Consider the following 18,011-nt stretch of genomic DNA (forward strand, 5'->3'; position numbering starts at 1 on the left):
ATGCCTGTTTTCTCTCTCTCTCTCTCTGTTTTGTTTTTTTTTTGTTTTTTTTGTGAAAAGAATGTGTGGCAGAACTCCTCGCCCCCCGGGGGGGCTGAGACGGACTTAATATTAGTGTCGTTCCTTACTGCATTTTTAAGAGATGTAATAAGGAGCAGAAATATTACTTGAATGTTTTTGCTTTAATATGGCTGAGGGTTTTTTTAAAAAAAAAAAAAAAAAAGATATACATACATACATACATACATACATACATACATACATACATACATATATTTATGTATGTATGTGTATACAAAACAGTACCACTTGACATCATTGATGGCGCTTATTCCTCCATTTTATTTTTTGTATTTCATTCCCCCCCCTTCCATCAGCGCTGAGGCCCTGCGGCGGCGACACGCTGCGGCCCGTCTCGCTGCTCGCTCCGGCTTAGTGCACGCCGGCCATGCGTGCAGGTCTCGAGTCGCCGCCGCCGCCGCCGCCACCAATCTGCATAAGTGACTGTGCCGGCCTTAAATCGGCCCGGCTCCTTAAAGCCCTCCACCCCAAGCCCCTTCCGCTTCTAAATCAGTGTTAAAGCCCTGATAATAGACCCCGCTGACCAATTGATTGGCCTTCATATGTTTACAGCTCACTTTAATTGCCTCAAAAATACCATTTGTCAGCCGGGCGTGTGGCCCGCACGCGCGCGCGTGCGTGCATGCGTGTAGAAGCGTGCCTGTCCATCGACAAAAAGGCCCCATTGATTTATCAGCATCGGGATTTGTCCCGTCCGCCGTACATAACACCCCCCCCAACCCCTCAACCCGCCCTCCGCGTGTGCACCGTTCAAAATGGGAAATGGCCTCATCGATCCCTTTAAGTTGGAGCCCAAATGCTAAAGATTTTTGGATAAGCTTTCTCATTATTTAAGCTGAAATCAATGAGGGAGAGCACGGGTCTAATGAATGGACGGGCCACAGATCAGATGGGGTGTGCTCATCCCTGGCCTGTCCTGGTCGATCTGCATGCGCGCGCGTGTGTTTGTGTGCGTGTGTGTGTGTGTGAGTGTTTGTCTTTATAAGGATGTGAGACAAAAAGATCCTGACGTTGAATTCATTTTCCTTTGAATACATAAGCTGCAGCTCCAGCCGCGTCTGCTCTGAAACACCAATATCCTGCATCGAGTAAAGCTTTTGCTGCACTATAATAGCCTCAAACTATTATCATAATTATTATTCTTATTACTATTATTATTAGACACATCTATTTTCCATCACACTGTCAATGTCACTTTGTTGTGTGAAGACAGCAGGTCGGTAGCACGTGGAGCAGCACAACAGGGGACGTCAATCTCGCCAGAATAAGGCGCATAAAAGCGCCGCATCAATTCATTTAACTGCAGAGGAGACCCCTCACGCCCTTATTTGGAAAATTGACCCTACAGCTGAGAAAAAAAAAAAAAAAAAATGACATAAATGCAATGAAAATTCATCATCTGGTCCCATCTGGTCTCACAGAGCCATCAACCCCCCTGGGGTCAACGTAGTTTTATCCTATTTTCAAACTTAAGAAGCCCTCACTGGTGAAATAGATGGGGGAGTATTGAACAACGAGGATTTGGCAGGGTGGAAAATTTTGAAGAAAAAAAAAAGACTGAAACTACCACAAAATAAAATACAAAACTTTAGTCTGCCTGAAATGATATGTACAATGACAAGTGATACAGTGCATATCGGGCCACACGTGGAACACAAAAATTTTGCAGTAGACACACACACACACACACACGCTCACACAGACCCCTCGCAAGTGCCTTCGGCTGATATTTTGGTTTTTCCCGCTTTCCATTCTTTTCATTTGCCTTCGGCTGAGCTTGCAGGCAGTGCCTTTTACTGCGCCTTTGCCAGACGACTGCTGAGAATGTTAAGAGTTTCACTTTTTCGGATCGGGTTAAATCAGTGGGATTAACCGGATTTGGGTATCTGCAGCTAAAGTTGTCATTTTTAGTTTGTAGGAAAAATGCCTCTTTTTTTTTCAAGCTAAAAAGCTACACCCAATGATCACAGATCAGCCAAATTCCAAGTCGTAAAAAAACAGACTATATGCAAAGTGGCCTCTAAAAACTATGACCTAGTTGATATGGAAAAGAAAGAAAAGTACCGCGCGCATATTATCAATGTCATTACGGAACAGGAGCGCAAATATCAATCACTTTTAAAACTGCAAACGCCCCGTCTGCCCTCCCACTCTCCTCTAAGGCATCGTCGCCGCCGCCACCGCCTCTTCGGCTCATAAATATTGAAAGGCGGGGGGGGGGGGAGAAAAAAAAGGAAAAAGAAGACGATGAGATTCACGGACAGGAAAGGAATCAAAATCTATTGTTGCGTGTCCTTTTCCCCGTGTAAAGTTTGGATTAAATGTCACACATTAGCATGTGAACTTTTAAATGAGCTTGTTTGCCCTCTGTTGGTGTGAGCCATGTAAATACCCGTTGTGGCCGCGGAATGGGGATCGCTCAGTCCGGGGGGCTGAGGCTGAGAGGGTAGAGGGGGGATCGAGGAGGGAGGGGCGGCGGGGTGGGCGAGCTCACAAGAACCGCCGGAGACGCGTTTGAGTCCGACAATTAGCCCCCCCCCCCGCGGCTCTATCGACTGTTGGGCACCTGAAGTGGCGGGACGTGACAGACGGCGGGGCTCCCCCCCGACGGCTCAGGTGTCTGGTGATTTTAGCAGAGGGAACCGTTGACGGGCACCAGCACCCGCCTCAGAAATGGGATGATTGACACGCGCTGTCACCAGCCATTTCCTCGCGGGCGAAATTTAGGAGCGAAAGGGAGAAAGGAAACCAGAAAGAAACCCTAAAAACCGTTGCTAATGCATATGGACGCGGGCGTTGATGGAGCTCGGCTGCAATACCGTGTGTGTGTGTGTGTGTGTGTGTGTGTGTGTGTGTGTGTGTGTGTGTGTGTGTGTGTGTGTGTGTGTGTGTGTGTGTGTGGCCACCTCACCTACCACCAACACCTCAAGCCAGTAGGGGCCTCGCCATTCCATCTCCTCCTTCTTCTTCTCCTTCTTCTTCTTCCTCTCGTTCTCTCCAGCCCAAGGACTTTAACGCTCTTTGTTTTAAAATGCGAGGCAGCTTATTTATTGACACAATTTCCCCCGCAAGTGAAGGGCCCGCGTCTGTAAAACACATTAAAATCATAATGCAATCTCTGCTAACCCAGGAGCAAAGTTATTGTTCTATTATACCCGCTGAATAACGGCATCCCCGCCTGTTTATCAGTCCAATATCTCATAACGTGCTCTCCGCTGCCCAGTCGTTTTGAATATAAAAAAAAAGAGTGCGTCGCTATTGTCGCACACTTCCTATATTTAGTTTTAATCTCTTGTTCTGACACGATTCTGACACACCCAATATGATATTTGATTAGTTTTGAGTTTTTTTGTTTTGTACTTTTTTTTTTCAGATTTTTTTATATGGTCTCCAGGTGATATTGGATACATGTGCAGGGGCGGTATTATGTTGGCTATTTCATCTGGGTATAAAAATGATTTAGTGTGTACTCGGCGCACAATGTCATTGACTAGCTTTAATTTTCACTGCAATGGTGGGCTTTATTACTTTGCTGCTCGTGGAGCGTGTGTGTGTGTCTGTGTATGTGCACAGCGTGCATGTGTGTGTATCACAGAGAGAGAGAGAGAGAGAGAGAGAGAGAGCGAGCCATACAGAGAAAGAGAAAGAATAAATGTATCCAATGTATAGGTGTGTTCCAAATCACAGACTAAACACTTAATGACTTTGAGGGCACAAGTGTGCGTCGTGTTCCCGCTGAGACGTATGCAAAAATGTTGAGTGCCATTAGCGCGTTCGGAATGGTATGAAAACATGTGGTGAAGACTGATGGACGCTCAGTAAACGCTATATTGATGACAGTGATGGATGATAACGTCCCAGAGACAGGATGAGTGCTACTTAGCGCCGCTATGCATTTGTCAAGTAGCTGCTGTGTCTCGTTTCCTCACGTTGGTTGGTTTTGGTAATACTGAGGTGTTGGCTAATGTTAGCGTTAGTCTGCTAGCCAACAATAGCAGATGGGGGGCTGGTTTCTTTAGCTAGCAGATATTAATGAAGAGGAACAAAAGGAAAATGCAGCTAGCGTTAGCCGTTGGCAACCAGGGTAAGAGCAAAACAGCAGCTTGCTGTGTTTTAGCTAGCTGCTGCAGCCGCATTTTGCATGCATTTTAGCACATTATCTTGGATCATGAGGGCATATATTGCACCTGAGGCAAGAGACGAGGGTGTGCAGCCGCTCTCGGCCTGTTTGGTGGTCCGAGGCGGGGGGGGGGTCCCGGTGCAAGAAACACAGGTGCGCCACTTTGCCGCGACAGAACCCCGACTTCTGATGAAATGCTCGGCAGCCGTAATCACGTTTGTGCCACTGAATTCTTTAACCTCGCCGTGACCCCGCTGAATGCCAGCGGCCCAATCACAGGGGGGCCTAATTGAATCTGCTCCAAGTCAGGCCTCTCCCCCCCACCCCCACCCCCACCTCCAAACCCCCTCTACCCCCTCCCCCTCCACAACTGATGAAAAAATAAAATTGGAGGTGAAAAATGAATACAGCGGTGGAGAAGGGGAGGGGGAAGAGAGGGATGATGGGTGGGGGTTGCACAGGATTTTTTTTTTTTTGTAGAAATACACAGATGCTCTTCCCCCCCTCACTCACTCTCTCTCCCACACACACACACACACACACACACACACACACACACACACACACACACACACAGAGTCACACCTTTATCAATCCCGCAGGAGGGAGTTGGAAATGAGAAAGATGGAGGGAAAAAGAGGAATGAGAGCGCCCAGGTTTTCTCATTACCCCCTCGGCCCATTCCGAGGATATTCCTATAAGATAATCTGATTTCGGCGCAATTTCTCCTTTAAGCGGCTTTACTGTTTACCTCCGAGATTAATATTTTCCTCTGTTATTAATATCGCTGCCGTAATTAGGAGCCGGATGCGCCTCGCCCCCCCCCCCAAACGGCAGTGGCCGCCGGGCAGCTCGCCGGATGAGACTGGCTGCGACTCTGATCCTGTTTCACAAGAGGCGCACACACAAAAAAATTTAAAAAAGATAAAAATGGGGGAAAAGAGGAGGAGAGAGATTTAATTTTTTTTTTTTCATTATTTATTTATTTATTTATTTATTTTTAAAGGAGTCGGGGGGAGGGGGGGCTTCGGGAATGAGGGGAGAGAATGCACGACGACGGCTGAAGCGCACCTGTCTCCGTGTCTGCAGGTGTGCACGCCTCTTTGCCGGGGGCTCACGCCGGCGTGCGCGCACGCACGGCGCGCGTGCTCGCGCATGTGACAGCGTGATGGTTCCCGCTGATTGATAAGGCGTCTGCGGCGGCCGCAGATTGCTCTCGCTGATTGCTTCTGAGAGCCCCGGCTGATTTATAATCAGGGCCGGGATGAAGGATTGAGCCGCGGATTGCTTATCTGTTTAGGCCCCACCCCACCCCACCCACACACCCACCCCCCCTCGCCACAACATAAACTGACAAATTATCATGTTGAACACATTCGCACAGGAGCACATGTGAAAGAAAGCCGGGCAGATGGGAATGAAGGGGGACGATGCAATAACGCCGACGCCTTATTAAACGCACGCGGCCTCGTATAAATGTAATTTTTAGCAGATGCCGCGCGCATATTTCGGGCCGCATCCCAAACGTAAAGCGGGCTTATTTATTAACGCTGACACTTTTACGCGCTCTGCAGATATCATCCCCCCACCCACCCCCACTACCGCCACAGCCACCTCCCCGTTTGTTTATACATGGGAGAACGATGCGAAGTCGGATCTCGATTCGCCGGGTTTTGATTAGATCCGGAAAAAAAGAGAAGAGTTCCGAAACCCAGGACAGAAAGGCTGCCGCCGTGCCCGCTTTATAACCTCAATAATCTCCTATAACGAAATAATAGGCTGGCTTGCTTTCGCGGTATCAGGTTAAAACAGGCTGGTCTATGATGCGGTATTATATATATATATATGGTTAAATAAAAGTGTTGTTTCTGACAAAGAGGTCAGGTGTGCTGCGTGAGAGCGATCCCCACCTGGTGAGCCGGAGAGCAACGCCCAGCAGGTGTTTTTTTTTTTGTTGTTTTTTTTCAGCACCGACAGCTTTAGTACACCCAGTGGCACTGCCACACTTCCAGGTGCGCGTACGTGCACGCGCACGACTTCCTCCGCGTCCTCCCCTCCCCTCCCGTTCCTACCTGCCTTCTGCGATAATCTGCCGCTTTGTCTCCTTTTCACCGCCGCCGCTTGTAAATGCGCGGTGACAGAGTCGCTGAAAGAACGAAGCACACACACACACACACACAAAAAGGAGAAAAACACTGCGTTTGTGACACACACACACACACATGCAGGACGTGCACGCACGCTGACGAATGGCAGCAATTAGATGGGGAAACCAAGCATGTGAGTACGGAGGAGAGCTGAGGGCCTGCGACCGTGTGTGTGTGTGTGTGTGTGTGTGTGTGTGTGTGTGTGTGTGTGTGTGTGTGTGTGTGTGTGTGTGTGTGTGTGTGTTTCTATCAGTTTTTTCTCCTATTTGGAAGGTTTTTTTCTTTTTATCCTTTTTTTTTTTTTAGCACAATCTGTCTAAATATCCGCAGCGTCTCCAACGTCACCAACCAGCGGCCGTGACCGGTCGCCCTGTCTGCTCTTGCCTTTGCAGAAGAGGACAGAGGGAGAAACTGACTGGACCTAGATATTGCGATAAAAATATTGCGATGTTTAGGTTTTGCACAATTCTAGGGCTAATGGAAGCGCAGCCTGTGTCTACGAACCTCTTGGCTTGTTAGCTGCTTGTGTTTACAAAGCAGCAGCGACATTTCACCTAATGAAGTGGCCGCTGCAATGATATGTGAATGAAAAAGAACTCAGAAAAACCAAGTGAAATGTATTTGTATTCAAAGGGAATAAAGGAAAGGGGGCAAACAAACAAACAAACAAAAAAAAAACACTTAAAAAACAGCTGTGAGAGCATCAAACTTCTCCTTGGGGTCAACGGCAGCGACTTGTTACTCGCGGGGGTTTAATGATGCGAGGAGTGCGACGCGACGTCCGGCTTTCCGAAACATTTATCACATTTCAAAGTTTCGCTCTTTCTCAGAGTGTTTGCACGGTGGTGGGGGGAGGGGAGGCGTGCGTGGGTGGGAGGCGCATTAGACTCGGTTTTCTCTCTTTTTAATGGCTTCGCCTTCGTGCCGACTCTCACTCCCCCCCCCCCACCCCCCACCCCCCTCCCTCGTTTCCGGCCGGCGCTCCTTTGATTGATTCTCGCCTCGCCAGGTCTCGCGCGTCTCTAACAAGCAGGTGCGCGCGCGTGCGCGGCCGTCGGCGACACGTGTCAGTACGCGGCCGCTTGATGAATTACGCCACTTCCGACCGCTTACATCACATCTCTCATCGCTCCCCCACCCCCACCCCCACCCCCGTTAGAACCCGGCTCACAAGAATAAGAGACGCCGGACTGAACGCATGAACGGGCGCCTTTAGAATAAAGGCCCCCGTTATTTACATATAAACCAAAAGCAACCTCTGTGTCCGCTGCTGCGCGCACGCTAACAATGCGCCGAGCGAGCGCGCGCGCGCGTGTGTGTGTGTGTGTGTGTGTGTGTGTGTGTGTGTGTGTGTGTGTGTGTGTGTGTGTGTGTGTGTGTGTGTGCGTGCGCGGTAACCCCACATCGCCGGCGAGCTCATTTCTCTCAGAAATCAAAGTTAAATGGGTCATATATCATGAGAATATGTGACTGGGACACTTGTCTCTGCTGTTCATGTACATGCACGTGTGTGCGTGTGCGTGCACCCCTCTCCCCTGTGTGTGTGTGTGTGTGTGTGTGTGTGTGTGTGTGTGTGTGTGTGTGTGTGTGTGTGTGTGTGTGTGTGTGTGTGCGAGCACATGCATGCGGCCGCTTGTCTTTGGCCGCGCCGTGATTAATGGTTTACATTGGGCTGCTCAGCCATGCATGTTTCTTGGTTTATCGTTTTATGCCGTCTCCAATTAAAGCTCCGTAACGTGAGTGATGGCTCGGCGCCGCTGTCCGTCAATAGAGAGGCCATCAGCGGGGGCCCCGTGCGTTCGGGATGCGGAAGCCGCACGACTAACTGATATCCTGGCGGCGGCCGGCGGGCGGGGCCGACCCGCTCTCCCTGTGTAAATACGCAGGCGTGAAAATCGAGGACAAACTATCGACCCCTCTTCTCGCGCAGCTGTACTTCTTAGAGCCAATTGGATCGTGAGATGGCGGGGGGGGGGAGGATGAGATGACGGCAAACGCGCCTCGTCAGGTCGGTTAATTGTCCCGTGCGAGTGGAGTCCACTCATGTTTTGCCGTCCCGACGGAGAGACCGAGCTGAAGATTCTAATCCGGGGACGCTTCCTGTGTTGTTCCTGCTTATGTGGTATTTTATTGCTCTGTGTGTGTGTGTGTGTGTGTGTGTGTGTGTGTGTGTGTGTGTGTGTGTGTGTGTGTGTGTGTGTGTGTGTGTGTGTGTGTGTGTGTGTGTGTGTCAAGTTTGCGTGAGGTCCCATCTGTGCGGCGGGCGCCACCATACGCGTGGACACATGAGCTCGCTCACGCGTGCCCCGGCCTCCCGCACGCACGCGCTCGCACACAATATCATTTCACGCAATATTATTTCTCATATAGCCGTAATGACATTAGGCCGATATGTTGATTATACTGTCGGCAAACAGCAGCCCTGCTGATTGGGTTAGCATATTACCTTATATCACATCTCTCCATTCATCCTCGTGTGTGTGTGTGTGTGCGCGCGCACGTGTGTTTTTATTGCCCTCATTTTTCCAAATCACTTCCCACTTCCCCCCGGTTTCCTAGGCGATGTTCCAGGCGATGCGGTTTGCAAGGTGATGCGGAGCAATATGAAGATGGGGAGGCAAAACAACGCTTTAAGAAAGGGAAAAAAAAAAAAATGGTGGGGGTGGGGAGGAAAGTTTGAAAAAAAAAATAACCCGGCAGAACAGCTGCCTGCCACGCATCTGGCTGCGAGTCGACGCCAAGTTGCAGTTTGGCGGCGGCGGCGCAAACGAAGCAGTTGATAAATATTTAATAACGCCGACAACAAACACGCAACGCGCTCAAACAGATAAGGTGCGCCTGATGGTTTCTGGCTGTTTTGAATAAAAGCGGGTTGTAAGAGAAGGAAAAAAAAAAAAAAACAGCGCGGCTCGGTAAAGACTCGGGTAAACGGCGGCAGAACAGAAGCTGGTGCGAGGAATTTTATTTTATTTTTATTTTTTTAGCATGTGAGAAGAAGGTTTTAGCATCCTAATGTTAACGGCTGAGTTCGTATTCTCCGTCAACAAAAACACGCACAGACCCCGTCACTGGAAACAATATGCTAAAGCAACGCGGATGGTGATGTGGAGGTGGAGGTGGGGGGGGGGGGGGGTATTAACGACGCAGTTCAGGGCGCCTTTGGGGCGTTGGCATGTCCGGCTGTCAAGATAGGAAGTCAGGGGCTGCAAATTGCGACGTTTTTTTCTTTTTTTTCTTTTTTTTCTTTTTTTTCATTCGATATTTGCATCGCGCGCACTCGTAATGATTTAGCCATGCATAAATGTAGCGCCGGACACACAGGTAGTAAATGGAAAAAAGATAACAGCGACAATAACTCAGCCGCGCCACGGGCTGCGACTCGACGTCGCCGCCGTGTGTCAACTCGGGAGAAAAATGAACTGTGGTTATCTGGAAATTAAAAAGGGGCTGTGAGAGGGGGAGGGGGGGGGGCGATTTAATATTCAGTCGTTGCTGAAGGGGCTTGCGGGGGTGGGGGTAACGCCGACCTATAGATGGGGAAGCGGGCGCGGGGGAGGGAGGGGAGGGCGGAGACGGAGGTGGATATTAATCAGCGGCATCATCTCCACGCCGGCTCGGCCGACCACCGACATCAGCGCGTCAGCGGGCGGGTGATTGAGCGGCCGTCGCAGGGGCCAGACGAGCCGCATCACGACGCGTCGGGCCGCTGCCGCAGAGAAACACCGAGGCCACAACATCAGATTTACAGTAGCCATGTTCTTTTTTTTTATTGTTTATACACATATACTGTATTTACATAGCGGGTGGAAGTGAGTATATCGGTAGAGGGAGGCTGAGGTTGGGACAGCCGAGAGGAGATTTACGGTTGAGGGTGTCGAGTTAGTTAGTGTGTGTGTGTGTGTGTGAGGAGGGAATGCAGAGGATATGCTTAGGTGGAGGCAGATGATTGGCTGTGGCGGCAACTGTAGGGGAAAAGAGGAAGTTGTTTGTGTTGTTTGTGAGTGAAGTGTGTGCAGTGTGTTGAATTGACAGCCAGGTTCAACATTATATAGACTGTCAGATCTTTGCTTTTCTTTCACATGATTAATTACCTAAAAAAAAATCTAATTATTAGTTAATTACTAATTAACTAATTTCTAATATTACTAATTAATTTAAAATTAGCTGCTGAAAGCAGCTTATTTAGCCCTCTGTTTACTGCCTTGCGCCTTAGAAGGTGGCAGCTGGGCGGTTTTTGCTGAGGGAGCGAGAGGTGTCAGTGCCCTTAGTGACATCACAAATGGGTACAACCCAGACTTTCTTGTTTCTGGCACACACACACTGCCTAAAAAGTGGATAAAACAAGTATAAAAAATGGGCTGATGTTCAAGTTGGTATTTCATTACATTCGACCTGTCTTGTCTTGTTTTGTTTTGTCTGACTATGGTAATGCTGCTCCTGCTGCTGTTGCTGTATTTTCACCGTCGCTGTGCATCATTAGAAAAAGCCATCCAGGCTGCTGCAGCCTGCCTGAGCAGCGATGGGAAGCCAACGCGTTGCATCTACGTCATTAGTTTTGATGATAGATTAATCAGCCGCGTTGCAGGCCGAGGCAGACGCGATGCCTCTTGAAAGCAGGGAGACTTCAGTGCTTTGGCCCGATGAAAGGATGCGGAGTCGCGGATTAATTAAGCAAATGACCAAAAAGAGCCGGATTGGGTCAAGAGAAGCGTCACATGTTAGATTTTATACATAACGTTGTGGGACAAACAAAGCCATTCGCGGGGGGGGTCGTTTGGAGCCCATTTAAAATGTGTGCTGCACGGTAAAGCAGCTGGCTAACGGCCAGCCGGGTTTAGACTACAAGGGCAAAATTTACCTACAGCACCAGGGCGCTTTAATCAGCCTTACACCCACTTATTTTGTTCCCTTCAGTTAGAGCTCATTGAGCTTCTCTTTTGATTCAAGGCAAAGGCGCACCAGCCCGCCGAGGCACAGCCTGCTGACGGAAACACACACACACACACACGAGTGCTCGCTTGCGCCACTTGATCTGCATATCATTAAGCTTTTTGATCGAGTGCCAAGGTTTCGCTGAGAGAGACATCAGAGTCAAACGGAGCGCACGTGTGTGTGGCACCTGTTGGATTTGCATGTGTGTGTGTGTGTGTGTGTGTGTGTGTGTGTGTGTGTGTGTGCGCCTCCTCCCCCGCCAACCCCCCCGCCGCCTTTCAGAAAGGCAGCTGTGAAATCTGCACCTGTTTAATTCAATTAGCCTCGATAATGTATTCACGCCGGCTGCCAACAGGAAAAAAAACAAAAAAAACAAGGCAGGGCTTTAACGAGCTCGTTAGATCAATTAGCTAATTAATTGCCTGTACGGCGGCGGGGCTTTGGCGAAGAGCTGCGTCTTCATTATCTGATGGCTGCCGCCTGTTGGATCCCGGAGTGGCGGCGGGTGATGATGCATCGCCGGCGCCGAAGACGCAAAAAGACACAAAGACGACGGCGGCAATATCGCCGCATATTGCCACGGAAAAGGTTACGCGGCGGCCGGCCGGCGGAGACGAAGACCCCCCCCCCCTCTTCCCCCCGTAGCCACTTTCTAATCTCTCTTTTATTAGAAGTTAATATCTCGGCCTGCTCTCTCCTCGCCGTGCGCTCACTCCCACCTGCTTAGAAATGACTCGCTCCATCTTTTTTAATTCAATTATATTAGCCGCCTTCTCTCTCTCTCTCTCTCTCTCTCTCTCTTTCGCTAGGCGCCCACAACTCCACAATTCGCTCCCAATCTGCCCCCCCCTCGCCCCATCCCACCCTCCTTTCCATCTCTTCTTCATCTCTCTGCCACCCCCACCGCTCCACACCCATCCTCTTCCTCCTCCTGCGCCTTGTCCTCAAATGTTCCATTTCTATTCATAATCCTCGATGGAAGACGGGGCTCTGGTCAATCAGGGATTTGCGCGAGCCGCCGCTCTTCCCCGTTCCTCCTCCCCCGTCGCCGCCTCGCCGGTCGGAGAAACACAGGGTGACCGGGTGGAGGGGATAAAGCAGAGGAACGAGGGAGGGAGCTCAAATTAAATATCACGGGGGGGGAGGGGAAACCACCATATACTGTACGTTCAGTAAACACTGGTGGGTTTGCATGTTCTCCCAGTTTCCTGGCTCTGAGTGGGCCGGGTCAAAGGTCAACATCCCGTCCGTGCCCTCGCCCAAGTGCACAGATGAGGATCTGGACCTGGGCCCCCGGGGCGGTCAAATCCAGAGTGCGGATCTCACCGTTATGACATGCAAATGCGAGCGACAAAGGTCCTCACACACACACACACACACACACACACACACCCACCCGCGCCACTACAATTAAAGACTTTGTACGAACCGCACGCAGATCATTAATCATCTCCAACAAGCGGCGGCAGATATGGTAGGTGAGAACGTATCGCTGTGGAAGTCATCGCGATAAAGTCTCGACAAAATGGATTGTGGCGGAAGCGGCCGCTCAAATTATTGGGAGGTCCCATGTGATGTCAAAATCACACAAAAGGAAAAAGAAAAATATGAATACCTTGTTTTGTTTTGTTTTTTTTTTTTAAGTTTGTGACATCACCAGGGACACTGGCACCTTACTGTTGCGGGCCAGTGGCAAAAGAGAAACTGTGTTTCCTATTCTACATTTAGCAACACACTTTACTGCTGCATTAGCAAAAGTATTTGAATCTGATTCGCTAACAGTGCCCAGTCTTGGACAACCTTCTATTACCTCGCCGTCACATGTCCGAGTCGCAGTGGAAGAAGTTATTAAAAGCCCAGCCTGCTATGTGAATAAAGCAATATACACCAAAAGGACAAAAGAAGTGAGTTTGTCATTTTAACAGGTAGTTAAATTTAAGGAGATATTATTGCTGAAACATTAATGGCCAGAAAAATGGCCGGAAAATGTGCCTTTGTCTCAGCAGAAATTCTACTTTTCCCCCGCTTAAGTAATGTAATGCTCTCCACTTTGCCTGGAGCAACCCAGAATAATTGTCTCAGTTTTGTAAAACTTACTTTATTTCCCCATAGTCACACTAAAATTGGCGGAGTCGCCGGGTAAAGGGGTGATTTTAATTTAGCGCTGTGGTTTTTGGGCCTTCTCGTCCCTTTCGTAATTGGCACCATTTACAGGCCGTGTTCCAGGAAAGGAGGAGGCTGCGTTCAAAAAAAGAAGAGAAAGAAAGACACCGTTTGCTCACTACGACAGGCCGGATGGTTTTCCTGGTGCTCACCGGAGAATGAAAAGATATTCATCAGAGGTAAAAAAAAAAACAAAAAAACTTTGAGAGTGACAGGAAGAGGAGCAGGACGGTATGAGTGTCTATATTTAATGTGCGGTTGTGTTTACCTGTGTCTCTCCTTTAGTTCCGCGCAATTTAAGCACTCTGTTTTAATGAGCGGGCGTGCCTGTATCAATGTGCATGCACGCATGTGTGTGTGTGTGTGTACGCGAGAGTGCTTTTTTTTGTCTTTGTGTGTGTATGTGTGTGTTGACTGTCTACCGAGCCTCCTTCCTAATCTAACGCAGGCCTCTCTTACCACAGCGCTAATGAATAGAAGCTTTGATTTGGCAAGAGGGATCTGAGTCAGAGCGCGTCCCAACACACAACACACAACACACATTCATGCACGGGGTGAGGAGTTCAGTCACTGTCTGCTTCCTTTGAAATCAGCAGCCTCTCAACTACCCCCACCCCCCACCCCAACAATAAGCAAAGTATTGTACACCAACAGACAGCCACTTTGTTTCGGGGCTTAAATGCTCGTGAATCACATTGGAGAGTCGACGGCTTCGCGGCTCCGTCCTGCGGTTGATTAAAGACCGAGCCACATGTTTGGCACGCAGCGCAACAAATTCATTAACGTCACGTTTTAATTGCCAGAAGACTAAAAAGGACAGCAACAATGTGTTGTGAGGTTGTGGCTGTGCCTTTTGCAATGTGAGACTCATACAAGTTTTAAGAAACAATATCATTTGAAAGAAATAATGTTTGGATTTTTTTTTAATTTGCTGCAGTACCTCGAGTGGCCACTAGGAAAGAAAGAGGAGGTACCAGAACCAGGATGTGTTTGGTTTTGCCAGCCACACAGAACCATGTTCGCACACACACACACACACACACACACACACACAATACAAAGCTCAAAGGAAGCCTTGATTGCAACATAAAGTTATAAACTCCTGCTTCTCTCACTGCCTCCCTTTGTTGTGCGAGACCACATGCATGCACGCACACATGCACACACACACAGTCACCTTCAGAGCGTACAGGGACAGGAGGGGTGGAGTCTTCTTCTTCTTCTTCTTCTTCTTCTTCTTCTTCTTCTTCTTCTCTTTAAATAAGGAACAGCACTGGGCAGCCCTCTGTAAATCAAATGCAGTCAGGTACGTTGGGGAATTCTCCTCATCTTTTACTTCCTTCACAGTTAATCATCCGTCCTTCCCCCTCCCCCCCCTCCCTCTCGTCCTCTGCCTTCCCTCCCTCACCCCATATTTAATAACTCATCGCCACCATCTTAGCCCCTCAGAGGTTCGGCTGCTTCTATAATAAAAATATACACAATCATTTGAATTTCTCTCAGTCAAATAGGGGCTAAACTTTATTTTGTTCCACTGTAGTTTTTTCCCCCCTTCATAGCTGTCTTTGTTTCATTTTTTATTCTTTCTCTCTTTCTTACCCCCTTCCCCCACTGCCCCCTTCTGCCTTGTCCACTCTCACCACCCCCACCCTCCCTACCCCAACCCCAAATAGAACTATGGGAATATTAAAGGAGTCGTATGCATGATGAATGGAGTGGCCACTCAGTTTTTGCTCATTGTCCTTTCCCTCCTCTCCCTATAATTTCTCCCCCTCGGCTTCCCACTGTGTGTTTCTTTATGTCGCAGCAATGACACGTTTCAGTCTGAAATTAACCTCTTTCTCAAAAATTTCCGACGTGAACTGAGCAGGTGGTAGACGATTCGACATGAAACAAAATCACCTGAGAGGTCCGATTTGACACCTGAACACCTGAAACACTTGTGCACGCTCTTATTTTCACAGGTGAAAATTCCTTTTCATATATTTCAAATGCAACCATTTAAATAATTTCTTCTGCACTGAAGGTCCTTCCACATAGACATGTATATGTCTTTTTTTTTTTTTTTTGCAATTTAGCGTCATGGTAGCACTTTTCTTCCTACCCTTTTTTCATTTGTGGACCTAAAGGTCGTTAATGCAGAATGTGGGGAGCGCGCGCTAACCCCAATCAGTCCGACACTTTGTGATCGACTGCCGCAGATAACTCGATTAATCCGCCGCCAGTTTCCAAGCAAACGTGTCAAATGTCAGTTGGTCTTTTTGCCCGCCGTGTTTCACGGATTTAGGGGTTTATTACTTTTTCTTCCATTATGATAAATAAAGAATATAAAGAGTCTGTGGGCTTTGGATGTTTATCAATTAATGGGAAAATAATATGCAGATTGTTCAGTAATTAAAAATATATGGTGGCAGCTCATGCACTGAATGAAAGGAGATAACCCTTCCGTGATGTGTTTTTTCTTGCTCCTCCCGGAGCCAAAGCACATTTGTGACATTTCAAATATTTAAATGTTCCTTTTATTGCAACCTTGTGTCTGGTCTTCCGAAGGACGCAAGTTTACATTACATGGAATATTTTCCTAGTTCTTTGTTTTACATCCCACATCTATCTGGGTAAGTAGTCACAGTAGAAAGTGTTTAAAACGGACTGCAAAACTTGAAAGACAATTGCGCAAATAATTTCACATCCAACGAACCAGGTCGATTCCTGCTGGTTTTAAATTTGAAAAAGGCCAGAGAACATGTTTGCTTCTACCTCTTACAAATCCCTTCTTTATCCGTGAAAGGAAGCTGATGCGCAAGTTCTAATTGAGACTGAGGACAGAAAAAAAACACTGGTTGTAGTTTCTCGTGATGGATGTGCTGGATTTAAGAAAGGAAATTGAGGCCGTCCAGGTGCCTTTTCCTCTGCGTACCTGTGCAGTTTTTGGCAAAGGATCAGAAATCATGCACACTTGCCACATAGTCAGCCAGTACAGCCCCCCCCCCCCCCCCCCTCCCTGCACCCAAACGGACGCTGTATCTCTGTTTAAATGGGAGGATTTGAGCGGCTCAGGCCGAGGCTCAGGGAACAAGTCTGCACTTCATGTTACCGAGTGTCTTTATGTGCAGCCGAGTTGTTTTATTGGTCTCCAGTCAAAGCGGGAGCTGCGGGGTTCCTCGGGCCCGGCCACAAAGAGTTTATGACGCGTCCCTCTTACTGCTATGGAGACAAAACAGAGTCCTGACGTTCCAAACACCTCTAATCTTCCCGCTCCCCCGTTCACATCCACTTGGTTCTCCTCGCCGGTCCCTCGCTCTGAAGATTCTCCTGCTTGACTCCCGTCGCTGTTCTGCCGCCTTCCCCTCATCTCTCTCTCTCGCTCCCTCTCCTTCTGTTCTTATTTCACTCTCAGCTGCAAGCGAGCAGGCTCGCGCTGAGCGACGCCCGCGGATCCCTGGATCGGGCCCGGACCGAGCTGAGCTCGGAGCGGCGGAGGCGGCGGCGGAGGCGGCAGATCCAGGAGGAGGAAACGGAACGCCTGCGCAGGGAGGCGGATCGTGCGCGTGGCGCCGCTGAAAAGAAGGTGATTGGCCAACTCCCTCCCCTTCTATACCCTCCTCAAGGTCTTCCCTCTGCTCTGCCCTTTCCTTTTTTTCCCCCTTTTTTTCCCTCCCTCGTCCGACATTTTCACGCTGTTGTGACACTGCAGCACAGGGACAAGGGCGAGTGTTTAATTATTGACGTTAACACACAGAAGTTTTCAACTCAAAACGGACAATGTCGGGTGAAAAAAAAAAAAAAGGAGGTGGTGTAAAAATGCCCGTTTACTTTATGGGCGGAGATGAAATGTAATATTCACTTTAATGTCCCATATTATCTTTTTCTTCCCGCCACCCCACAATGGGACTGATAAGAAAGGGTCGAACAGGTAAGGGATTAATTTAAATATTCAATTTTCAAATGTAATATTCACTATGACAGGCATTGTCTATTCCTACAATGGGGCTCATAATAAGGTTTTAGATAATGGATAATGGGACGCTCTGATATTTAGAGCCTTATTAAAAACATGCATTTTTAAAGAAGACAGACTAAAACGGAAAAAATCAGGATCATTCCGCTGGAGCCAAGGAATTCCCGGTCTCCGAGTCCAAAGTCCGAAATCACGCGTTCCCAACGTCGCCTAGCGGCTTCTTCGCCGCCACCACTTCCTGTCAGGTGACAGGACGCGAGGGTCTGCAAGGATGGAAACGTGTCTTTTCTTTCAGTCGGTGAACTTTCGAGCGCTTGAAAAAAATGATTAAAAAGCCAAAGCGGTTGCAATGACGAGGCTCTGGGCTTTCCGTTGGCACGCTCCTCTTGTGGCGGTAATTATTTCAGAATTATTATTACAGTTTGGGTTAAGGTCAGGATTGTTGTTGGCTAACACCAAGGCTATTGTTCAAACCGTCTCCCAGTTTTATGCGTTTGAAATGCAGCGCGGCGCCGCGGCTCATGTTGACAGCAAATGAGTTTTTGCGGTAAGGCGGATTTTTAATTAAAACAGTTTTCAAAGCTCGTTTTTTTTTTTTTTTTTTTTTTCT

At 48.5% G+C, this 18,011-nt stretch overlaps 2 protein-coding genes across 3 annotated transcripts in view; one reads left to right on the forward strand and one right to left on the reverse strand.

Annotated features, from left to right (window-relative positions):
- Positions 1-18,011, reverse strand: part of hnf4g (hepatocyte nuclear factor 4, gamma) — a 180,907-nt gene that overhangs the window by 54,428 nt on the left and 108,468 nt on the right. The gene's annotated exons all lie outside the window — the stretch shown is intronic.
- LOC142904807 (uncharacterized) overlaps positions 1-18,011 on the forward strand; it is a 105,081-nt gene that overhangs the window by 29,498 nt on the left and 57,572 nt on the right. For both annotated transcript variants that reach the window (XR_012929456.1, XM_076051128.1), the window contains exon 7: positions 16,841-17,011. Coding sequence is in view for 1 of the 2 variants with exons in the window: in XM_076051128.1 (XP_075907243.1) it covers positions 16,841-17,011 (171 nt within the window). In the remaining variant the exon portion in view is untranslated. The remainder of the gene's footprint in view (positions 1-16,840; positions 17,012-18,011) is intronic.

This window comes from Nelusetta ayraudi, unplaced genomic scaffold (genome assembly GCF_046127955.1).
Source record: "Nelusetta ayraudi isolate G7.1 ecotype Tasmania unplaced genomic scaffold, CSIRO-AGI_Nayr_v1 ptg000132l, whole genome shotgun sequence".
NCBI lineage: Eukaryota > Metazoa > Chordata > Actinopteri > Tetraodontiformes > Monacanthidae > Nelusetta > Nelusetta ayraudi.